The sequence below is a fragment of the Xylocopa sonorina genome, chromosome 8 (assembly GCF_050948175.1).
Source record: "Xylocopa sonorina isolate GNS202 chromosome 8, iyXylSono1_principal, whole genome shotgun sequence".
NCBI lineage: Eukaryota > Metazoa > Arthropoda > Insecta > Hymenoptera > Apidae > Xylocopa > Xylocopa sonorina.
Window position 1 is genome coordinate 9,561,782 of NC_135200.1, and position 25,372 is coordinate 9,587,153.

At 43.2% G+C, this 25,372-nt stretch overlaps 3 protein-coding genes across 5 annotated transcripts in view; 1 reads left to right on the forward strand and 2 right to left on the reverse strand.

Moving 5' to 3' along the window:
- Nucleotides 1-15,209, forward strand: part of Traf4 (TNF receptor associated factor 4) — a 30,795-nt gene extending 15,586 nt beyond the window's left edge. For all 3 annotated transcript variants that reach the window (XM_076900021.1, XM_076900019.1, XM_076900018.1), the window contains 5 exons: nucleotides 11,845-11,949; nucleotides 12,558-12,719; nucleotides 13,253-13,570; nucleotides 13,685-13,945; nucleotides 14,524-15,209. In XM_076900021.1, coding sequence (XP_076756136.1) covers nucleotides 11,878-11,949; nucleotides 12,558-12,719; nucleotides 13,253-13,570; nucleotides 13,685-13,945; nucleotides 14,524-14,877 — 1,167 coding nt within the window. In that variant the 5' untranslated portion in view covers nucleotides 11,845-11,877 and the 3' untranslated portion in view covers nucleotides 14,878-15,209. The remainder of the gene's footprint in view (nucleotides 1-11,844; nucleotides 11,950-12,557; nucleotides 12,720-13,252; nucleotides 13,571-13,684; nucleotides 13,946-14,523) is intronic.
- Nucleotides 15,210-16,004: 795 nt separating this feature from the next.
- On the reverse strand, nucleotides 16,005-17,193 carry Psf2 (DNA replication complex GINS protein PSF2-like protein). The gene is made up of 4 exons (XM_076900027.1): nucleotides 16,871-17,193; nucleotides 16,694-16,802; nucleotides 16,213-16,374; nucleotides 16,005-16,142 (listed from the first exon to the last, which is right to left on the reverse strand). Exons 1-4 carry the CDS (start codon nucleotides 17,113-17,115, stop codon nucleotides 16,098-16,100), a joined length of 561 nt encoding a protein of 186 aa, XP_076756142.1. The 5' UTR covers nucleotides 17,116-17,193; the 3' UTR covers nucleotides 16,005-16,097.
- Nucleotides 17,194-18,430: 1,237 nt separating this feature from the next.
- On the reverse strand, nucleotides 18,431-24,249 carry LOC143425887 (adenosine receptor A2b). Its single transcript, XM_076898941.1, has 4 exons — nucleotides 23,816-24,249; nucleotides 19,908-20,119; nucleotides 18,882-19,352; nucleotides 18,431-18,811 (listed from the first exon to the last, which is right to left on the reverse strand). Exons 1-4 carry the CDS (start codon nucleotides 24,246-24,248, stop codon nucleotides 18,431-18,433), a joined length of 1,497 nt encoding a protein of 498 aa, XP_076755056.1. The 5' UTR covers nucleotide 24,249.
- Nucleotides 24,250-25,372: the final 1,123 nt, after the last annotated feature.

Consider the following 25,372-nt stretch of genomic DNA (forward strand, 5'->3'; position numbering starts at 1 on the left):
GGTTATACATTTCAGTTTTCCCCTGCATTCGCACTTGCACAAGTGGCTCGCGCGTTTGTTTACTTTCACGTTGTCGAATTGCTTTTCTTCGTTAGAAAAAAAGGCGTTAGACCACCTCGTTGGTGATCGATTTTAACCGATCGAAGGTTATAATAATATCAACGAAATATTTCTATCTTTAGAGAGTAAATTTAGCCCTTATTCTTATCGTCGAGTCGTGCTGTTCGTTACGTTCAACCTCGTAACCGTACTCAACACGCGTGTAACACAATCTTCATGCGAATAAAGGGAAACCGCAGAATGGGGGAAATCTATTATTGGACAAAACGGAAACGGAGGGTTGCGTTTCGATATCGTTTACAACAGCACCATTCATGATTCTATATCGTTTGCCAGCAGCACGTTCGTTGGCACGTACTCCGTTTTCTGCGTATACGCGCCCCTGTTGAATACGTTGCACATTAGCTCTCTTATCGAAGTAAATACATGCGCCCGTGGCCATCGAACCGTGAGCACTCTTGCCACTGCCCAGAACAAAACACTGTATAAATCTTGAGCACCGGGAGGGGCGTTTCCGTGTACGTTCTTCGAACGCATTCGTGTGACCCATTCCAAAGGTAAACGACGCTTTGTTACCAGCTTCTTGTCTGTTACCATTTGATCAGATTATTAACAGATAGCGAAAAACTAATCCACGTTGCATAACATCGACGTTCCACGGCACACACGAGGCACTGTCGTTGAAGCGGACGCATAACACGAAAGGTCGCATTGCCATGAGACGCGACAGCCAGATGCTCGGACGGGACAAAACCATGCCATTCTCTCGCCGCGTGTTTTTCAAATCAAAAGTTTCTAATCATGCCGACAGTGCGGCTGATTTATACTACCGCGAACAGCACAGGCACTTTCAAAGTGTCCGTCGTCGCAGACCTTTCCGAACCTGTTTTTACTCACGTGGTAGGTCGTCCCTTTATTATCGATTGCATACCGGAACGATTGCCAACTGCGTCACGGAATCACTGGTCTCGAGTCGAATTTAATGTAATCGTTTCTGCTCTACTATTACTACGATGCGTTCATTGAATTGGACGACGAATTGTTACAGAATTTCTTAGAAATCGTTCGCGTTCGAACGTAGAGAGAGAGTCGCCTCTATACAAATATTTGATCTGGCGTTCGTGTTTGCAACCCCTTATCCGCGTGTGGCGAAATAAACGAAACTTATTCATGGGTAAACAAGGGGCCGCTGGAAGTCATTTGGCATTGTCACCGTGGTCGACCCCCCTGGCGTATCGAGCGTGTATTTAGAGAATCGAGTTTGTCTCTTTTTGCGGTCGGTTTAATCGTTCCAGCCCCCTCGCAGTCGCGTTGCCCGCACACGTGCGCCCCGTTTACGATTTCCTTTTGTGCGAACACGTTTAAAAACGGGCTGCGCTTGGACGGCTGGCGGTCGGGAGTGCCAACTTTCCGCAGGGGGGCGATTGGGGGGTATTCGTTTGTGTAAACACAGCCTCTGGGAAGATGACAATGGCTCGCTGCAGACGGCGAGCGGCACGTGCCTCCACATCCGAGGCGACTTCTGTTTTTTCTACAAACGTAGCCGTGTTAACGCCGTGTTTCAACCGTAACGAGTGACCGTGACAGTTCTTAAAACCCGCGTCCACAATTGTCAATGCCGTGCTCCTCGTGGGAAGTTGTTCGCAAATCGACATGGCGGCGTCAGATTAGAAAGGAAGATCGTGGTATCCGTGCACGGTTTTCTTCGGCTAGAAAAACGACCCCTTTCTGGGTGTTACCAGGAAGGTGTGTGTACACGTGGACCAGTTTCAAGTATCGCGGACGGCTTGATGAACAAACGGGAGAAAGCGAAGCCGCCCGTGCTGAATTTATCTAACTGCTCTCACGGAAACACGCGCATTTCGAGAGATCTAAAGTGCATACATAACGCGCTTAATCGTTCGTCGTAAAAAATTCAATTTATTCGAGACGAACGTAAGCGGAGGACCGGAAAATGGTAACAAGAAACATCTCGAGCGTGGGGGGAGAGAGAAGGAGACGCTTGTTCTCATTACCGTCCGGGCAAAAGCGGGACCGAAACAGATAAAGTCTTTTGGCCGGGACCGATTTTTGTAAGACGAGTCGTATAACTTTTACTTAACGCCTCGGGAACCGACGCGGACGAAACTGTCGACGGCGCAGAAATACCCGCGATAATGGACAAAAGTTTAGCCTCGTAACAGGGAACGCGGAGTCGCGGTTAAAAGATGGTCCAGGCGTTCTCTCTCTCCGTGTGTATATAAAATAAAGCAACGGCGAGAGCCGCCAGTGTCGGCGGAGGTGGGGGCGAGAAAAGGACCGACGAGGACTGGTCCAAAGGCGGGGAAAGGCGACGGCGGAAGCGTGGGAACCGAGCGTAACAGATGGCCTCGGCTGCTTCCGAACCCGTTCGGCCTCCTTCGTGCACCTCCGTCGCATCGACTCTACGTTCTCGTGCATTTCGTGCACTCTATGTGTCGATGCAACTCGATTCTCGCGAAAAATAGATCCTAGTCGATCTTTAAATCGTTCGCTGGAATTCCATCGCGTCTCGTCTAGTAGAGTATAGCTAACAAGCCTCTGATAACACGGTATCTCTCGAAATCCCAGTTCCGATTTTAAGTGCGATTCAGTTTCTCTCAACAAGATATTCCCTGTAAATTTAAAAGTACAATTTTTCTATCATTTTCTAATTGCTTTCGTGTACTAGTTTGAATTTTTCTCAATAACTGACTCTTGTTATCTGGCTGGAATTTTATAGGCGGCAGAAAGATTTCAATTGGATAGCAGATCGTAACGCTTTTGCTGCCGCCGCCAGAAGTAGTAGGTTAAGTGACATCGGGAGAAATAAGGTTATATAATTGACTTACGAAGCGTATACCATTCGATTCAGAGCAGAGAATAGGTTAAGAGGGTAACGATGCGCGACAAAAAAAGTGCAGTAGGAGATATGTATATAGAGACGCGCGTATACTACTCGGCAACCTCAACGCTTAACTCGCGCACCAGTAAGGTCTCGGGAAATACCTAGCTGCTCTTTAACATATTCTAAACGCATCCATATAAATATATTAGCACCGAAATCGTGAGCTTCACGGATCATTTTTTATTATTGTACAGTCGTATTTCTCTCGTACGAGCAAAGTGTTAGTACAATTAAATCAAGCAGAGCAGAATAATGGCACTAGTTGCGCACGGGCAATCGACGTTCCAGGGAGCTTAATCAGACTCGGCAAATTCCGCAAATTGTAAAATTATGACGATGCAGGAAATAGAGGCAGGAAATGTCGCGTAATCTTCAGGAAATGGCACGCATTCGAGATCGTTGTGTCACATCGTTTAGTTATCTGCTCTTTGCACAGTGGTTCTCCGACCCGTGCGCCATTGGGACCGATTAATGAAACAGGACGTTACCGTGCCGTATGCATAAACACATTACAAGAACCCCTCTGTAGGTTTGACGTTGGCGTTCCAGCAGAGTGATAGGAATAATTATGAGCGCGTGCTTTTAAAGCGCTCGAGGGGGCGTATCCAGCAGGAAAAACGAATATTGATGGTAACTACGCTCTTCGTTACTTTAATCGACTTTTCTATCGTGAATATCTTGCGAAGACTCGGTATATTATAAAGTTGGTTAACTTTATAAAGAAATTACGGACCACACCGACTGGTTCGCTGGCTTTCTCGGCCAAGTAACTAATTGGCCTCGAGTTAATCCCTTAAAGTATCAAATTAACTGTTCGCCAGTCAGCTCTTATTAAGCTATGCGTGCAGAATGACTCCGCGACCCCGGCTCAGGAATGCGAGATAACGCGGATGGTTAGGAGTGACGGTAATTAACGCGTGTTAATTTAAAAGCAGTCCCTGCGGTCCCTTCCCATAGAGGGCACCGCCTTCGTCGCTACCGGAAGCTGCGGTGGTGTTTGCTGTTCCTTCGAGTATTGTTACGTCGGGGAATTCCATCGTAATGGACGCACCTCTCCCCCTCTCTCTTAGATTCTTCTTGTTTTCAAAAAATAAACGCACGCGGAGAAGACAAATTAATAACTGAACGTAAAAAATATTTCTGTATCTACGTATTGGTATTTGATACTCACTTTCTTTTCGATTAAAGGAAATTCTCTAAGTTTATGTTCAGAATCTTTTACTAGCAATTCTATGTCTATCTCGTCTTGAAACAGTTATTCGGCTTATTTAACTGTAGCCGAGGCCTCACTAATTACCAAGAAACGAATTTTTTGCATTATTGTACTTACAATTTTTTTGGGATTTAGCCATCAATTATGTTTAACGAGGCTCCGCAAGTGCGATCGCGAGTTCATTTCCGGGCACTTTTGGAGCAGCTCCGCACTATTGTTGCAGCGGTTCCGTACTGTTTTTTATCTCGCTAATTGGCAGGAATGAATGCTCTTTTTTAAACAGATATAATAACGCGACGGTCTTTCACCGTTATGGCGCTTAACAGTTTGCGGAGGAGCTGCTGCTAAGAATTGCTGAAATAATACTAGATTGTCGTTCGTTGGAACCAAGTAGAGATTTAGTTAGAAAGTAGCATCGCTAACATTAGATGAAATTGAGTCAGGGATCGAACGTTTTTCACATAGAAGATGTTAATAGTCGAACGCGAGTATACGTTACGATAGAGAAACAAATTTCAGAAACCGCGTAACGTCCAATTGAAACACCGAATTTACCCTCCAACTTGCAATGTTTATCCCATTCAAAAGTCTGTATTTACCGTGAAGGCCGATAATGGAGAATCTATTTTAGACGATCGTCGGTAGTCAATATTAGTAGCGGCCGTTATCTTGTTTGCTTATTTGCGTAACGATCGGTACAGCCTTTGATATCCGGAACGTGGCCACGTTAATGTAAAGAATACATGTATTTGTTTCTCTTGCCGAGATTACACGGAAGATGACAGAGAGCAATCGTGGATCATCGTGGCTGAAATCACAGAGGAGGATGCGCGGCATGTAACATTCGCTGGGCGTTCGAAAAGTTTATAAATTTCCGTGCCCCGATAAGATACCGCGAAGGCGTGCACGAGAGATAAAAGGCTATCTGTAGCACTTTTGTAATACTTGGAATTGCTATCGCTGAGATGTCTTCTTAAACCGGTGCGCATCGTATTAATTTTGCTTTAATCGGCGTAGCAACCGACGAGATCATTTTCAGAAAAATGTATCCTCGCGTCGTCCCGTATTAATTTCCGATTTAGCTTAAAGAGGGATTCAGGAAACGATCAGAACGAAATTGATTAGATTATTTATCGTAGCATTGTGTACAATGTTATTGTTCGATCGAGAAAGACGCGTCTCGATGGTTATCGTCTATAGGAATTAACTTTTCTTCCCCAGTGTGGAACTCAGAACCGCTCCCGTTTGAAATTGAAATGGGCTCGTTGAAATTCTAGTTGCTCGTTCACGGGTCGTGAACCCTGGAGCCCTTAAATCCCACGTTTCGAAACTCGTGGAAACGAAGAGACGAGCGTTTTCTCTTCTAACAGTGGAAGAAAAGAATATTGATATCTAACGAAACTTCCCCTTACTGTTGATTATATATAAAAAAAAGAATAGTCGATGGTACTAACATCAATATATTTCAATTAGATTAATATTCTCTTCACGATAATGAGATCCATTCGATCCAAATGTAAGTTAGAGTGCTACATTTGACGTATAAGAGAAGCATTGCGAAGCACGCGGTTGTTCGAAAGAAATTCGTGAAAAACAGGGCGCGGTTTCGTGTGAAATTCGCAGGTCACAGGGGATTTAGGCGGAAATCGGCTGAATGCCCTGTCCCACGACCGCTAATTTATGGAGTTCGAAGCGGCGCGACGGGCCACAGTCCTCGGGACATCGTGCGCGCCTTCGCAACAGACAGGAAGTTTTCCTTTCGCACGCGATCATCCTGTCTGAGTGATCGATCGGCAAATAGCGATGCCGCGACGGGAAACTCGAAATCAGCCGAACGACTCCTAATTGCTTAACTGCTCACACGTCTCGCCAGTTGCGGGAGATCCATATCTGCGATCCTTAAGAAAGGTTTAAGCTGATCTCCGCGGTTGGAGCGTCGTCTTGTGATTCGTTCACCTGTAACGCATTCTTCGTGGCGTGTAATGTTAATTACTTGTGTGCAAAAATTGAAAGTTTGGTCGTTTAAATTCATCGTAGAACGAATCAACGTTTACGAAGATTTCAGTTTCGCAACTCCATCGAAGTGATCGCGATATCTTGGATGCGAAAAATGTAATCGAAACTGAACTCTTTACATTCTAATATCGCACGATACGATTCGTTGTAAACAGAATGTAAGTTTTCTGTGAACAGTTGGAAACATTCCTGGCAAGTCCGAAACGAATGAACCAGCGCGGCGGATTCGAGAGATATGGCTCCGTTCTTGGTAATCGAGTTGTCAAGGTCGCGCGGCCTCAGGCTGGCGAAAAAAAATGAGATCCGTCCGTTGGATTCGAATGCGTAACCGTCACGTTCGTGCATCGCTAATATCGCCGGTGGATTTTTCGAATACCGGACACTCTCGTCAGACTGCTTTCCGTTTCATTAAAATACTGACTTCCCAACCGACGCGTCGAATCCGCCAATATCATTTTTTCACCAAGGTTCAAAACATTTTCTTATAAACCTACATCTCTAGACCCACCTCCACTTACTTATCTATGAAGTCGTTGAAAAACGACATTTTTTTAAGTGAAAAATTGCTGATAATAACAACGTTCAAGTACATAGTAAGAATTTGACAAAAATTAGGATATTGGAACCGCATATTTGGGTATAGATGCCTACCCTTGACCCCCCAAATAAATCCAAGTCGGTTTGCCCTGGCTTGTCACTTTTGGATAGTCGTGTATCGTTTCTTCGGATCTATAAGGAATTTTTGTGCGGCACGTTGGGTTAGAAAATTCCTGCGGGGCCGCATAACGCGGAGATGATCCTCGTCCTCGAGAATAAGTGGAACGTACGCGGAGATCGTGTCCGTTATTTCGCCGTGACGTCACGACGACTTGTAACCGCTGTAACAGCACCATGGAGAAAGAGTACGCATGATGTCAGCCTCGCGATGCTCCATGTCGGTATTCTAATTCGACGGTTCAGACTTGTATAATGTTTCTCGGAATGAGGGACGCCAGACAAACGGTTCGATCCATTTGTATTCGCCTATATTCGTTACTGGTGAAGGAATTGCATTTGCTGCTTGAAAAGAAGAGAAAACTGAAATTGTATGCGGACTGATAGGTTGATGGAATTATCGTAGATTTTGTTCCACGAGGGTTGAGACGATTGCAGGGTTATCTGGTCCAGATGATAGATCGATACTTTGAGAAATGCCACTGTTTCGTACGAATAGAGAATCAATGATACTTGCATATCGAGGGTTAACAGCCTGACATATGGTTTAAATTTCGAATTCGAACACGTTGCGTAGAACACCCGAATTTAAATATTTGAATTTGAATTTACACAAAATTTGAATGTTGGAATTTAAATATGTTAACTTCAACATTTGAATTTAAAATGTTGAATCTCAGAATTTCAAACAATTTCACTTATGCTTGAAGTTGAATGTTTAAACTCGAATATTTTAATTCGATAGTTGAAAACAGTGTACGCGAATCGGATACGCGTCGCCGCTTTATCTCACGTATCCGATGCATTCGATAACACAATCTTCCGTAGCCATTGTATTACATAGTTTCCTAAGAGAAAGCATCGTTTCATTTGAACCGTATTATGGAACTTGCGCAACGCGAGATAGCTGCTCGTCGCGACTTAATTGGCTGCTCTTTGTTTCAATTAATTCGTCGCCCGTCTTCCTTTCGATTGTTCCTCGAGAGCTTTCCTTAATGACACATGCTTCGCCAATTCATCCAGCCGTTCCACAGAATCATCGTCGCGCTAATTAAGCGTGGTCCGCCAAGTTCACTGTCACCGCAGACAATTTATTCGTCTTTATTTAAATTCATCGCCCCACTATGTACAAGACCCTTTCATCTTGTTCAAGTAAAAGTGGGTAAACAGGAATTTTTATTAACAGAAATCCAGAGATGTAATAGGTACACTTCATTTCCACAGAATTGCAAAAAAAAAAAAGATAATGGTCGATGACAAAAAGCCATGACACAAAGAGGGGAGAAGCGAAACGAGAAACGAAGGCTCGACCACCGCGACCAGTCTAAGTGTATTTTTATTCCCGGTATTCGCGGCGCGGCCGGTGTTCTTATTCCATCGTGCTCGTCCTTTTTCTCGCAATCGCGAAACTGAAGAGGTAGGTCTATCTCTTCCTTTCCCGGCGGTGTTTATATCGCGCCGTCGGTGGCTGGTTGCGTTAGGTTCCTCGACCTTGCCGGTCGTGCAGGTTTCAACTCGCAGGCACCTCCAGACGTCGCCTCCTCTACCGGGTGTGTCTGCATCGAAACGCTTGAATCGACCAGCGAGTCACGAATTGCTTTTTGGGAAGTTATAAATTTCCTGACTTCTTAGATACCTCGCGTCTAATGAATTACGTCTGATAATTTCCAATTTTTATTTTGTTCAATGGAAGTTAAAACCTATTTGCCTGTTTAAAGGTGTTAAGAGTTGAACAAGCGATTGAAGGTAGGTCGCAGAAGCACAGCTTTAAGTGGATGATGAGTGGGATAGGACCTGTCTTCGACCACGCCCCGTCGTTTCAGGGCTAATAGAAGTGCTTCAACTGGTTTAGTCGAAATAATTAGAGGGTTCCCTACCAAAATGACTCTGTTTCTGAGATCAAATCTCTTGAGAACAGCCATTCACTGCATAATAAATTAAGTCCAGTCGACCTACTGCCATAATGAATGAACAGACTTCTACCCTGTCGCAACTCCACTACCAAAAGCCGAACAGAAGTTTAAGGATATTAATTTTCATAATACTACTCTTATATAACTACAAAAGTAATAGTTATGGAAATTCTTTGTATATCCTGTGAATGAAAAATAATACAGTATCATCATACTCGGAGAGGTAAAGAAAACCAGCCGTTTTCCGTACGTAACCCCATCGTCTGGCAAAGGCACCAATTCGAATTATTTCCACGCACGCCATAACGGGTTAAATTTATTCTGGTTCTCTCGCCTCCCGCATGGTTGCTCTCCCAGTGCGGGTTCACCTCCTGCATCAGGGTTATTATTGAACCTCGCTATTTCCGAAAACCGTCACGGAGTTCTTCGACGACCGCCGCAGTCGATGTTCTTCCTGGAACCGGGAGCGTGCCATGAAAATTCTAAAAGGATCGGGAACGGGGGCCCCCCTGTCTCCCATCGTGTTCCACCCGTGTCTTCCACGGACGGATTTAGATTTATTAGACGTTGTTACGCGCAACAGCCATCGTTTGTTTCCCCGCTTTACTTCCACGCCCGTTTTATTGCACGTCCACTTCGAACGCGCGTTCCCTGTTGGTTTATCGTCCGTGGATTCACTGGTTCCAACCTAGTTCTCGTTTTGGTTCAGCTGTGGACGCGATTTTAGCTTGCGTTAATCTCGACATGATGAACGATTGTTTCGATGAGATAAACCAGGCGATAAATGCAATATTATCGCACTCTTTGCAAAAGAACATCGTTTCTAGCTTTTCACTTTTGTTTGGTCGAAGATAATTCAGCGTTGAATTTAAAGATAATCACGAAACAAAAGGTGATTTTACAGGTGGAAAAATGTAATCGTATTGTACTCTACAAAGAAGTAGAATTGCGCAAAGGAAAAAGCTCACTGGACTGTTTCACGTAGGAAATAAATTTTCCACTGTACAATGTACATACTACGTATTACCCATTCTATTTATAGGTATCTAATGTCCACGAAAAAGTACCAGTTTCGCAAAAATCTAAGTTCAAACAAGGAATAGTTAGCAGAACTCGTCAGCAAACAGCCATGTCATATCAACTATTGACGTACGAACTGAAGAAAATGAACGGTAATCTGAAAGTAAAAGAAAATTAGATACCGATATCATAAAAATTAGTGGTCCAATTATTATTGAAATTAACTCCATCAGATGGAATGAAATTACATTTAACAGGGACCTAAATTGCCCGATTAATAAAACGCAAACATAACAGTAGCCATTCCAGTCGATGAGTACCATCGATGGAATCGTTTCCACGCTAATGGGCTCCCATTTAGCATACAAACAATGGAAGCGTGTATTTACCAACGGAGTCTATCATTTAAGCGGCACCGTAGGAATCGTCGATGAGAAATTACCAGCAGCCACATGATAATAAAGGATTAGCTAATCGATTTATATCGTTCCTCCGACTATTCCTCGTTTCTAACGTTCTCCGCGCGTTTTAGACGCTTCTACTGTATCGGTTCGAATCGTAGTTAAAAACGATTCAGATGCCCGCGACATCGGTTATCTTGTCGCGCATAGTTCGAAAATGTGATTCGCGGTGTTTATAAATGAAACTAGCGTGTTATCTAGAGCAAACAGCTCGTCCCGTAGAATTTGTAGTGCTAATTCTTTATTTGCAATGCGTTACGTACTTCGCAGCCTTGTGCGTGGCGTTAGAGTGAAACGGGTTCCGAGTTTTACGCTTCGCGGAGTAGAATCGCGAATTTAATAAAACTAGTTTTAGAAAAGTAGTCCAGGCTGTGCTGCGAGCTTCCTGTTTCTGCGTTTCTAAAACAATTAATTCCATGCCCGGTGGAGGGGGATAAACATCACCTGACAGCAATTCAATTACCTACATTTCAAGATCATTTATTAAACTATGAAAATTGCTGCGCACTGCACTTGATACTCTCTCTTTCTCCACAAAAAATTCTGTACGAATAACTTCACATTCGAATCGATATAAGTATCGATACGTTCCTTCCTCCACGCATCCACAGACACGAGAATTTCGAACTATTCTTCCTAACGAGCGCAACAATTACCAAAGTCCTCCGAACCAAACGGAATCCATTATCTCAATCTTCATCTCATTTTATCATCGACCGATCCTAGACCATCTTCAAAGAGAGAATTCACAGAAAGGATGCCGCGACTTCGACGAGGATCCCCGTCAAGACGAAACATAAGTTCAAAGCCAGTCGGCGTACGGTCGCGTCGCTGAAAATTGATTACCATATTTCACATGTCGCTAGCTGGAATGCCAAACGGGCTGTTTTATTGGGCATGAGCGGAGCCGCGGTTGCACACTCCGGTCCCATGGACAGGGCCGCCTGGTAACGGCTACCTGTTACCCAATTAATCGCTACCCACGTCCTGAGAGGCCCAGTTCCACTCGGCCGTGGCTTCGATGGAAGCTAAATAGCAGTGGCGTGCACACCATGGAACCCGTGGAACCGTCGCTTCCCTTGTATTTTCTAAAGTTGGAGTAATTAATCACTTTTTGGTATTCCTTTATAATCGCGATGGAAACAGTTTCCTTATCAACAAATGTCATCGCACGCCATTGCTAAACAGCTTTGGAATCTTGTTCGAGTTCTCGATGTTCGAGGACAATTGGATCCACTCGCTATTCCTTGAATATCGTCTTTCGTAATCTGAAAATAGTATTAGAATGTATGAGTATGGTAATGTCTGCAAGACTAACAGTTTACATAAAAATCAGTCCAGTTACTGCAGACTGCAAAAATTCCATGGTTTTTTGTAAAATTCCGCGGATCGATCCGTTGGTCCTCTTCGTTGGGCTGAAATAATTCGCCTACAGAGCGTGTGTTTTCGAGTGGAATGGACGGAACGGATCGTTCGGTGGATGTTTGCGATGGACAGGAGAAAAGAGCCGATAAAGATCGTTGGTTTCTTTGTGCGTTGCAGAATTTCCAGGACCTGGAGGCAGAAAAGGCAATAATGGGCTCCATTGTGTATTGCATACATCACAAGGACGGTTGCAAGTGGTCCGACGAACTTCGTAAATTAAAGGTAACATCGCCCTTATTTTCTATATTTATTGATAGGACATTTCTGTTTAAAATTTAACACCTATTAAAAAAATGGTCCATAGAAGGATGTTGGAAATTTAAAAAAATAATTTATACATTTATAAAGAGATTAGTCAGCTTTTTTAAATAGTAAAAGTACGGTTTAAAGATCGTTTCATTGTGCATTTCTGATCTTGCACGACCTTGCGTTGATAGGTCGTTGAACTGGTCCCGGGACGGTTAACTCCCACACGGCTTACGGATAACTTGTGCCGACCTTCCGGTCAATTATAAGAACAATTATCGACTCTCCTTACTGCCATTAACATATCAAAGCCTAAAAGAGCTTCGAACGAGTCGCGACTTAAAAATAGTTGCTGCAAAACGTCATTGTTCATAATTTTTCTTGAAAACAGTATGTATTTGAAAAATTCCATCGTTAAAAAAAATCACTTGTCCGTTGTGCCGTTACAAAGGCATGATTAGTTGAAGAGTTAACTTTGCAATGTCTTTGTTGTAATTTTTTCCCGAGTGGAAAGCAGGAGAGTGAACGCTACCCAGTTACCGTTCAAGCAACACCTATGTAAAGTCTCATAACGTTTTGTTTAGGCTCACCTGAATACCTGCAAGCACGACGCGGTCCCCTGCAGCAATAAGTGCGGCGCGATGATTCCGCGTGTGCTTATGGAGGACCATTTGAAGTACACTTGCGCCCAGCGGCGAGCACGCTGCGACTACTGTGCCAAAGAATTCACCGGTCACACGCTCGAGGTAACAGGCGTTGCATTAATTAAACGAATCGCGATCGAGTGCCAGCCCCGTTAACTGCGCCATAGTGGGAAACGGATGGAAGCGAAAGCATCGCAACGAATTCAAGCGAAACTTCTCTCGAATTCTTTTACCTTTTTCTTCCCGCGTGCACGCATATTCATGGTCCCGCAGAAAGAATGCTCGCGCGAGCATCTCAAACAAACTGTCCGCACGGGACGTTCTTGTATATTGTTACTTTTTATTTCGATGCGATGAAAGTGTTGAAGAAACTAGTAAATTAATGGGAAGAGTGATATATATTGCGATTATTCCTCTCATTTTCCGCTTCGACTTAATCCACTTACTTTTGGTATCTTCCATGCTATTATTCTACCATTCATTATCTATTGTCTCTTTCTTCGTTTCCACGTTTAAACTTGAATGAAATTTAATATTTAAAACGAATAAATATCTAAGAAGCTTCCTGTAAAATTTTCCCACCTCGTAAGATGTTGAGCTTAATATATATTAATGTTCCTATTTTGTTTGTACAGAAGCACACAGGGACGTGTGGCTACGAGCCGCTCTACTGCGAGAACAAATGCGGCATGAAGGTGCAAAGGAGGCATCTAAGCCAGCACAAGTTAGGCGAGTGCGCGAAGAGGCTTGTGGCCTGTCGTTACTGCAACAAAGAGTTCGTTTTTGACACACTCGGCGCCCATCACGCGAAGTGCGGTCGTTTTCCAGTCGCCTGTCCGCATCGCTGCGAAACTGCCGTTCTGCCAAGGGAGGATCTCGAAGTTCACTTGAAAGACCACTGCACCACGCACCTTTTATCTTGTACCTTCAAGGATGCCGGGTGTCGTTTCAAGGTATAGTCATTTATTGTCCTAGTTACAAACATCATCGACAATAGCATCTCATCTGTCGAGAATGCTTTGACTGTGTCAGTTTGAAGTCGGTCTGACGTTCGATTTGCATTGCAGGGAAATAGATTTTCGTTGGACAAACATTTGGAGGAATCCGCCAAGATGCACTTGAGTTTGATGTGTAGCGTTGTAACGAAACAGCAGCATCAGATAACCAGTCTGAAATCCGCCATTAGCAAATTGTCGTTAAATTACACGGGCACGCTTATATGGAAGATCACTGATTACAGTGCTAAAATGTCCGAGGCGAAGGCCAAGGAAGGAATGGAACTCGTTAGTCCCCCTTTCTACACTAGTCAATATGGTTACAAGCTACAGGTGAGCAGCAATCGTAATATTAATACTGAATCAGTTCTCTTGAAGTTGTCTCTGGCTTTAATTCCGTGAATGGTGGCTAGTAATAAAGAAAATTGCACACATTTTGTTATTTACATTACTTATAATAATTAATATTAATGCGATGTATCAAGCGATGTTATCATGTAACTTTTTAAACATATATTTCTAAACAAGGTATTTGCTAACCACATTACAATCTGATGGAAAGATACAACTGTATGTAAACATTTGAAAGAAATAAAACTACACTTTCCATTCGTTTCACGGTTGAAGACTATATATTAAACATATACGTGAGCGGGATGTAACGAACTAAGAAAGTGAATTCGTTTCGAGAACTCTGTTGTTATGTATTTATACACTATGTTACAATGTATCATTCTGTCAAAACTGTTTATAAAGTGAATCAGTTTATTTGATGAATTTAAAATTGCTACAAGACGCATGGACTTAACACACTTACGTTTCATCGGTGATCAAATACTGCTTTAATAACGCCTAACTATTTAAGGATTTTTATTGCGTATATTTATATTGATAAATGGTAATTATTTTAGGCGTCAGTTTTCCTGAACGGAAATGGAACCGGCGAGGGAAGTCACATTTCGATATACATAAAGATCCTTCCCGGCGAGTATGACGCCCTGTTGCGATGGCCATTCTCTCACAGCGTATCCTTCACTATATTCGACCAGACGGTGGTCGCGGAGAAGGCGTGTAACATCGTGGAAAGCTTCATACCGGATCCAACATGGAAAAATTTCCAAAGGCCAAGTCGCGAGCCCGACTCCCTCGGGTTTGGTTTCCCCCGATTCGTCTCCCACGAAATGGTGAAGAAACGGCACTTCGTCAAAGACAACACCATGTTCATCCGGGTGAAGGTTGACCCGAGCAAAATCGTGGCCGTCTAAATGGGTCGAATCGAAACTTTCGATGCGTGGTATCATAAGTAATCCAACATACTATCGTTCATGTAACGCGCTCGATATCGTTTCACGCGCCACAGACGCAAGCGCGCGTGTCGATGTGGTTCATATGCATTTCTTATTTTTACACGTAACTTCGGTCCAGTAAACGAGTAAATGGTACTTGATATTTATTAATTGTATACTTTAGTGTGATAGGGCGAAGTACTTTACATACAGGGCACGTGGTACTTACGTCGTTGCACTGGCGTTATACTGGAGTGAAACTGAGTCAGAATGTAGCTACGTATACAATTTTTAGGTCTTTCGAAGAAATGGTGAATCGGTCACTCGTGCAGGCGACTCCTTAATTATTTGAAACTTGTACAATTGTTAAAATTTTCATTTATAGCATTAGGTTCATCGCGCTGCCACAGTTCTGAGTTAGTTTCATCGTTTGTATTTGTAACATATGTCTCCATATTCTCTATAGCGTACAACGGACACTTCGATTTACATGCTTAACGTCACGTTGGGATTACAACTTGAGATTAAAGCAGATCGATTATTTCCACTCGTCAATTATACTTAGGATAACGTTAAGTGTGCTGAAACGAGATTTACCTTTAAGAATTCAAATCAAAGATTATTAAAGGACTGTGTACTATAAGCTTAAGGGATGTAAATATTGTGAAAAAATGATTCCAAGCGCTGAACGAGTTATGAAGATTAATTTGTCGAAAGGACAGATCTACCGATGTAAATACGAGTTTACTACACGTTAGTGATAATGAGAAATTGTGATTGAGATGCTAGTGACTGTATGTAATGCGTGATCTAACTGTAAGGTAATAAAACTATTATATCGCATTTCATATATTGTACATTGCCCCGACAACACGACTTTCCCACAGTAAAAACACTGTGGTAATACCACGTTCTGGGGTGCCTGTTATATGTTCATACGGGAATTTTTTTAATTATAGGCGTAGGATGACATTTGTGAACGGGAAAACTATGTTTCCGTACAAATTAAAACAATCAGATCTTACCAGATGTTTAACATATTGAGTGTTGACAGACAGTTGTGAAAGCCATATATATATTTTTTTTAAATCGCCATCAAAATGGATATGAGATCAGCGATGATACATTATAAATATTTCATAAATATATATACATGCATATTTACAGGTGAAAACGGCTATAATAAGACGATCCGATGTTCATTGTGTATTCTCCGGATGCTGAGATTGTGTCACCTTCCCAGCCTGAAGAAAAATAACATTTACTTAATAAATCGCAGAGAAACAAGATACATCTTTCACGGAGCATACGTACACTCTGAATCCTCAGCATTTGATCGAGAGCGTGCGGCAGTAACGGACGAACGCTGTTGATTTCCATAGCGGTCAGATGATCCAATTTTGCATGCAGTCCTTCGCTTTTCACAAACGAATCAATCGACGTGCGAAGTTTCGACATTCTTATATCCCATATATCCTAAAAATGAATTTGTGCAACCACTCGGTGAATAATGGTAATACTAGATGGAGCCATTTTCTATTAAATGGCTGCGTAACACGCGAGTGTTCGTGAGACTAAACCATCGCTCTCGTTCGTATTTTCATATGTACTGATTTATACTTATAAATTATATATCAACGCAAATTGTTCACGTTCGATTAACGATTATTTTCTTGTATTTTGTTATTAGGCTCTACACTAAAGAATTTTTGCAATTCGAGAATGCAAATCAGGAATGACCAACTGAATAATTCGAAAAAGCTAACTAATATAAAAGAATATAAACATAAGTTACCTTTACTGCTGTTCTTATCGTATCGGCGTTGGGTATATCATCGCTTGCAATACTTAATAAAAGCTGCGCTTCGTCTATGTAATGATTACTAGGCATTTTTGTGAACAATCTGAAACAAATACGTACACAAATTTTGTTATCGATCGGAAACGTACAAGAAGAAACACGCATACTTACTTCGATAATTTTTCTTCTTCCTTTGCTTCGTTCAAACTGTCCGCGTCCATCCATTCTTGATTAACAATACGGCACTTCTGTTGCTGTTTCAGATTCACTGCCAACCAAATCGGAACTTTGACAGGAAGGCCTGCACGAAACGGGCCCACGGAGCCTGAGATCAAGTGGATCGTGTCGAAATTGAAATTCGGCACGATAGTGACCAATTCTTTCTCACCAAGAAACTCTACTTCGCTTGGATCCATCGTTTGATACTTAATCTTTTCACGTTAAATAAATTTTAGTACAGGAATTTCAACATCTTTCGCAGAACACTTGCGATCACATCCGATGAAACGGTGAGACTGGTTTTGGCGGGAAACCTTGCGATGGCTGCTATGTTTAAAACGCTACCTGTTGCTGACCAACCCAACTTCGAACGCGTACATCGCGCAGGCTCGATACACGCGACTTTAATTCGATATGTCGAATCTCGTTTACAATTGAATTTAAATAGTTCGCGACGAGGATTCTGCGAGTTTAAGTAATATTTGATTAGAGATTTGGTGATAGATAAGTATTATTTGTGAATAGAAATGTTGATTCTTAGAAGACAGTGTGACATGGTAAAGTCTGGATAGTGTTAGGTTACTAGAAAATACTGCATCTCGGTTGATATATGGACGACCTTTTTTATGACATTTATTTCGACTGACGAATAGTGTTACAGAGTATGGAATGAACATTAAAATATAGATCGTCTTAGACTGATTCTCTTTAAATGAAGATATTAGTTTACTCGTTTACAATGATTTTTTTTGTTTGATACTCGCATTTACTTTTCTTAGACATTCTTTAAGACACACGTTCACGTCACAAGTAAAATCTAAATCGAAAACTAAATTTTCACACAAATTGCGTACGCATCAAACATAATCTGTATGAGATCGTCGTTTCTTGTTATAGATATGTTACAGATATGTTACACATACATCCTCATAGAATAAATTCGTCTCCTAATCGTCATTGGCAATGAATACATTATTTTGAAGAGGTGTACATTCCAGTTTCGAAATAATGTTATTCACTGTCTGTAAAAGAGAACATTAAGTTCTCGATGTCTAAAGTTACATCGTTTATTCGTAAGAAATGTCTTTGGTTATTACTGATTATTTTACTATTATCGTTTAAGGTATTGTACACTTGCGCCTTCTTCAACGAAAAAACAATTGTTCGCACGAGAAATTATCCATTAAACGTAAAATGCAATCTCCATATTTATTCAGTCAAGAAAACTGCAACGTGTGAAACTTAATTGTTCGCACTTCGCGTCGAGTATTAACAGCGGGTCTCAGAATATCGTACATCGAATTACAATACTAATACAGTACATCGCATTCCGCGATTCAGTGATTTGTTCATGGTAAACAATAACTACCACACACCATCATAATTAACAATTACTTATTACTGATAGCGAGAATTGACATGTACCGATTTACAAGTGAAATTAAATCGAGTGTCAATCAATTTTGACCACTCTAGACCGAGGATTAAAGAGGTAATTTCGAAGATTCATCGTCAACCTTTATCTTTGCTCTCTGCCAGTTCCTCGTCCATATTCTCGTGAACAGAATCGACATGATTCACGTCCACTTCGATTACAAATATAGACGCTGGCGGTGTTTCCTCGACATGATCCATTTCCGCCGGGAGAAGTGGCATTAAGGGTTTGTAGATCTGCAATTCCATCGAAGTGATGCGAGATGACGATCTCGAATCGATCCTGCGACTTTCGAAGTTGTCGTTTCCGTTTCGATGGAGTTCGTTACTGCTTGGACTCGTGTTGTCGACTTCCTGTTTGTCGCTTGGCGAGGAACTGGACGCGTTTTCTACTTCTTTCTCTCGTATCGAGACATTATGGGCTACCGCGAACGATGCCTTCGATCTTATGTCGGTTACCTGTAACGAAATTCCAATCGATAAGATCGAGTGTATTCTCAATAATCTTACAAGAATCCTTCGATGATACCTGGCGTAGTAAGTTCGACCTTTGACCCCTCGCAGTTTGCGGTCCACCCACTTGCCTCTGTAATTGCCTCTGAGACCCAGCCAACGAGCCACGGTCTTGAATTACGCTGATCATACTCGATTTCACGTCGCTGTGGGGGAATAAAAGCCTCCACATGAAGTTCTTCAGCGCCGCGCGGAAGTCCTTCAGGTGGTAGGCGTAGAGCAACGGGTTACCAGCCGAGTTCAAGTGCGACAGAATGATGCAGAAGTTCATCAGGAAATCGTTCACCCTGCACCTCGGACAGAACGCCATCACGCAGTTAATGGTGTACAGGGGGAACCAGCAAATGATAAAGAAGATCACGATCCTAGAGAGATTTTGCGTGGCCTTCACCTCCCGTTTTCTAGCGGCGCCAAGCAAACGCAACATCGTCCCTGTTGTTTGGCCTCCGGCGCGGCGACCTGGGTTCATCGTCACGATTTGTTGCAACTGCAACAATATCAAATTCAATATAGCGATAAATAATGTATCTGGATCGGGAAAAACAGCTTCCACTTTTCCACCCTCTCATCCTTCCCATCAGAATTCACCGCATGGAACATCCTAAGTGATCTTCGATAAAATAGTGGCAAAGGAATGAATAATGCATTCCCACACTAGCTCGCACGTATATGGAATTCTGTAGAGATTACGTAGGAGCCATCGGAACCATTCATTTTCCACGTCGTAGCTGTGTTATCATCGAGAAATTTTGTTTGATTTTAAATCTACGCCGACAGTAAAACCATCAACTGTAAAAGCGTATCTATACATTTTTGCATGAGCGATTAAAGAATTCATCGGTAACCGATGAACGATTAAACGTAAGATCGATACGCGCGTCAAGCGTTACAGTGGATTTAGTTGATTAAAAACGCGAAATTTTCGCGGCAAGCAAACAGGACGCGATCTTTAATTCATCGTCGTGTTTGCATATTGTAAATCGGCGCAAACACACGCACGCTTATACGTCGCTCCAGTTTATTTAGAGGAAAAGCGACTGACCTGTTTTACGACCACTCGGTATATATGGGTGTAGAAGGCTGCGATTAAGAGCGCGGGGAAGATGATCGTGGCAAAGTAGAGGAAGACCAAGTAATCGTAGTCCATCACCTCGGTGAAGATGCATTTCTCGTTCGACTTCTTGCCAGCGTTCCACCCTAAAAGCGGCAGGAAACCGACCAGCATGCCTGCGATCCAGCACACGCAAATTATACCTGAAAGAACGGGGCCACCTTTTCAATTAGTTCGGTGTCCACTTATTGCCTTTAATCAACTCACATGGGACAATAAATATTAAGTCGGACGGTATCAGCGATATAATCTCTTACTACCCTTGCTAACGTTCTCGATGAAATAGAAAGCGCTGTGAAAATAACAGGTGGTAATAAGGGAAACCTATAAAACCACTATACTGTAATACCATACTATACTCCACTTCACTATAAAAACTGTAATATGTAAAGATAAAATGCACATTAACTGCCTCAATGTATAATAGATTGACATACAATTATAATAGTCCAGTAATACTACTAATAGTAATAATAATCCTCCCTGTGGGTTCGGGGGTAGAATAGACCCAACGTAATCCCTGCGTGTCGTAGAAGGCGACTAAAAGGGAAGTGTCTCTCAGACGCGCCTAGAACCAAAGGAGAGTGTTTCAACATGCGATCCATCGACCATGAGGAATTAAGCCAGCTGCCCAAGCCAGCGTACCTGCCACACCGCCACTCGTGGATGTTGTGCAGCCATGTTGCGCAATCATGATAAACCAAGAGCTGTTGATATTCGAGATCCCCAAGGAACCCATGGAATCTGAACATCTGGACACACGGATATTCCACGCTTAACATTGTTAACCTGGTATTTCGAGCAAGGACCGACAAATTTGAGGCAGTACTCTGTTACATGTACTTGTAAACGCGTGGGAAGCGGACCATGGGACTATACCAAGCATGATCGCAAAATTAGAACAAGAGCAAGGCCAGTAACAAACGATAGAACGGAAGACAGTATAAAACGAATCTGGCAAGGTTATTTCAAGGTCAAGTTCATATCCACAGTAGAAGACGACGGTAATGTTTCCTCGTTCGTGAAAGGAGGAAAAACCCGAGCAAAGAAGATACTTTGGACAAAAATCGAACAGTTTATGAAGGTTGCAGAGGAACGGGCTGAAAAGTCGGTCAAAGGAGCCGATGATAGAGGAACACGTGAACGTTATCGATTGGGAGAGCACGGCAATAAACGCACCTTTTTCACCCAGTTGAGAGATGGTATCAGTCAGCTGGGTCGTAATTAAAATCACTCGCCTCATAAACAGGCGAAACGCTTAAATTAATCATAGTGGAGTTACCCGAGACACATTCACCTTGGATATTCGTCTTTTTTCCCGACTCCACATTCAAAGTAGGCGTCGCCTTCGGCTAAAACTTAGCTCCAACAACGCTTCTCGATCAACGTTGGCGTCGATCGTTCAATTTTAACGCCGTCTCTTACGCTCCGACGTATAATAGAAATTTTCTGATCGTTTCAAAGGAATTCCTGTGCTTCGTGCAACGTCTACGGGTTTCCCTGTTTCCTCGCGTAGGCATCTCTCAGAAAGACGCGATTTCCATCAGTTTCACCACTCGCAAGGAGAAAAGAAAGTCTTCTGGGAAATCGAACGAATGGATATATCGAACGTAATTTATACAGTACAGTATATACTGTATGTTGTACGTTAACATCATCTAGCAACGTACGAGGATGGGAATAGGCTCAGTAACATAACGACGCGGTAGAGGCATAAATAAAATTTTATGCAGATTCATTCAGAAGATTGCTGTCCGAGAAGATATACACAAAACCTTGAAGGGAAGAAAAATCGACGAGATCACTCCTCTCATTATGAGTCGGTATTTAAAATTATGTAAAGGCAGTTACACAACCTGATTAAAAGTAAATTTATGCCCACTGGGAATAGCTAGGCGGACGGTTAAATTTATCAACCGTCTCGAAACGGATGGCCGACTAAAAAATGAAGTTTCGCAGAAACATCTAAAAATCCACGTCTCTCCGTACACTTTATTAAGATGTCCCATGGGACGAGAGTACGCACCACCTGTTGCCGTCTCAACTGCATTCCATTGAATCTGATCGATGCAATCTTACGGGGAAATAAGCCGAGGACTGTTTAAAGGGAAGAAGGCAGGGGCGAGAACGTTTCAATTTACGACGAAAGATTGCCCTTACGCGTATCGCGTAACGTCGCGACTGACCGAGGCTGGAATTGGTGTGCAACAATACCCACTCGTAATCCGTCAGGACAATGTCGCCTAATCAGTTCCGTGGCCAGTTGATGCCCCGTATTCTAATGCACCAGAACGTGATAGACATCCCTTATCACCACGCTCGCCTAGCACGCGGAGGAACTACGATATTGCAAAATTTAACTGCATTCAAGGTGCATAATAGACGACTTTGAGGGGAGTCTAATGGCTTCCAGTTAGAATCATTCTGTCGAACAGCATTTCCTGGAAGGTGGCATTTAGTTCGAAATAAATTAAACTCGCGCTCGAACATTCTGGACGAAGCAATTTTTGCGAAATAATTAATTTCGTTGTACGCGCGAGAGTGTATAGCATAAAAAACAATTCTATCGTCGAAGAAGACGTAGCGTAATTTACTGCAGTGGCTGGAGAGACACGTGGAAATTCTGTTTTTCCTTATTAGAGAATAACACGCATCTGAATGCATTTAATAATAACGATCTGTTCGGAAAAATGTGACGCGAGCGCAGAAACGTCTTCGAATTCCAATTGTTGGTCGCGATCGAACGTGCGAATCGTTGCTGGGTTTGAAATAAAACGAAACGTTCGACGCGTCGATGGGAAACGGCGTTCGAGATCCGTGGAGAATCGAGTAACAGGTGCTTTCGCGCAAACAATTGCGCAAATCATAATTACGTGGCCCGTCCTGGTGTTGTTTTATCGCAGCTCGATTAAAACGGTTACGCGCGGCACGCAGGACGGTTCCAGGAAGAAGCGATTTTAATTGGATCATCGGATTGCACAATGACAACGACGCAGATAACAATTACGCGAAACCTGCGCTCGATTCCTCGAACATTTTCCGGGACCGCGATATTATCGACTCGTACTACTTGCACGCTGCCCTGTCCTTCGACGCCGCTCTCGTTTTCTTCCGTTTATCGATCTTAATAACTTTACTCTCATTAGAAACTAGTTAAATGGAACCTGCTCTCTCCTCGTTCAGTGCTACAAACTCGAATTGTATCGATAGGTTTTGGTTAAAATAAGCTACGCGGACCTTGTACGGTTTCCATGTAACGCGCAGCTAAAATTGCGACAGCCCTCTGAGAAATTTAACGAGGTTAATTAATTTTTTTGTAATACGAATACGATTTGTTCAGTTCCCAAATGCTTCTTGTGGACGCTGTATAAATTTTCCCAACTACTTCCGTGATTAATGCGATACTTCCAGGAACGCTTTCGAATTTTACACATGCCTCTTATACGCAGCATATCCATCTATCTAACTTAAATTACGGAACTTATAAACTCGTGGAACTTCCGAGGTTGCTTAAGAAGTAATCCCCGTTTAAGAATTTCGAAGTCCACGATTAAATCGGCCATTCTGGGAACGCGAACAGTCCACCTCTTTGCTCCTCGATAATTCCAACCCAGAGTGGATATTATTGGACAATTATCGAAGATCAATTCAATCGATGCACCATCTAGTCCAAAATCAACTGCCTCAGGTCGATACAAGACCACTTTGGAAATACACTGATCTAGTCAGACAAATATGACACCTCTGGAATAATAAGAATTCCCTGACAAATCAAACGAATCCCAAAATCGTATAGAAACGAAGAGATCCTCCTGAATCTCGTCCCCTCGTTCGCTTACCAATGGCAGTCTTGGTGCGTACGGTGCGCGAGTATCCCATGGGATGTAGTATCGCCCAGTAACGATCCACGGAGACCGCCACCAGGCAAAAAATGCTGATCGTGCAGAGGACCACCAACACGGAGACGGTAAACAGGCAGGCGTGCAAGTTCGTTGGCAAACCGATGCTCGCCAGGATCGCGAACGGTATCGCGAACAGCCCCACCAACAAATCGGCGGTGGCCAACGAGATGATGTAATAATTAGTTCGACGACGGAGCTTTCTCTCCTTGCTGAAGACGATGATCACCAGACCGTTGCCGAATATCGCGCAAACCGCCACCAGAATCTCGCAGACGGTGTACGGCAGATTCAGCTGCGAGTGGTTCGACGCGTTCACGGCTGTCACGGTCAGGTTGTCGGCCAGCTCGCTGCCGTTTGATGGAAATTCCATCACGATTACCCGCTGATACCCCGAACGAAATCGTCCGCCACTCTCTCGCGATTATCACGCACTATGACACACTCGCGTAGCACTTGCGTAGGGATCGGTGAAGTTGCTCGACAGAGAGATCATCGTCTGCGTTATCAAGCCAACGATCGATCAGTTTTCCACTCCTCGAAGAGTGGCCGCAAGGATCACCCAAACGGAGAACGCTACGCGTCGCGTGACTGACGCTTCTTTCACCGTTTCTTTTTTTTTTTTTTTTTTTAATGGATCCCCTTAATTTCTTTACGATGAATTTCCATAATGCGACAAGGTCACGCGAGCTCGATAGACTGACTGGTTCCCCTGTGTGATCCACGGAGCCTAAATGATCGCTCGTTCCCTACGCTGGAGACACGTGAATCTCTGATCGCATGCCAACGGGACTAGAAGGTAGATTAGGTCGTCAACATGTTCTGTTTCCTTCCTGTATGGAGAAACTTCGTGTGCAGGTGGGATGGAGATCGTTTAACTATCGTTTAATGACCCTGTCACGGCTCGAAGCTAATGCTAATCGATCATTTTAACAGAAAGACACCGGCACGTACGGATAGACCGGAAGAAGGAAGCATGGTCGCTTATTCCCGCGGTACGTGCACCGACGGTTAACTATATTTATTCCACTTTGCACGCGGCAAGATTCGCCTCCGCTCAGCTGGCTCCTTCTATGCGATCATCTTCCGATACCGTTTGAATATTCGCTGATTTACGATCGTGATGGAATGTACCCGTGATCCACGATTTTCGAATGGAGATTATGTTATGTACAGGTGCAGAGAGCTGGATGGCGTGCTCAACGAGCCTTGAATTCTCGTTACACTTCGCCTAGTCGTCGCGATTGTGTCTGCGCCAGCAATAGCGGTTCCAAATGATTCACGGCACCCTCCAGTAACCACGTTCCGCAAGGAAGAGACGAATCGTCCATTGAGAAACAGGATGACTGGAATTCACGGATGGCGAGTGCTCGGGTTCGTCGAGTGGACGTTTCGAGTCCAGCCACGTTTCGGTCGCGCACTTGCGAGGCTTGTTACGAGCAGCAACTTTCCGGCGCATGTTCGTCAGAGGCGATGCTCCTCTCTGCCAGCGATAAG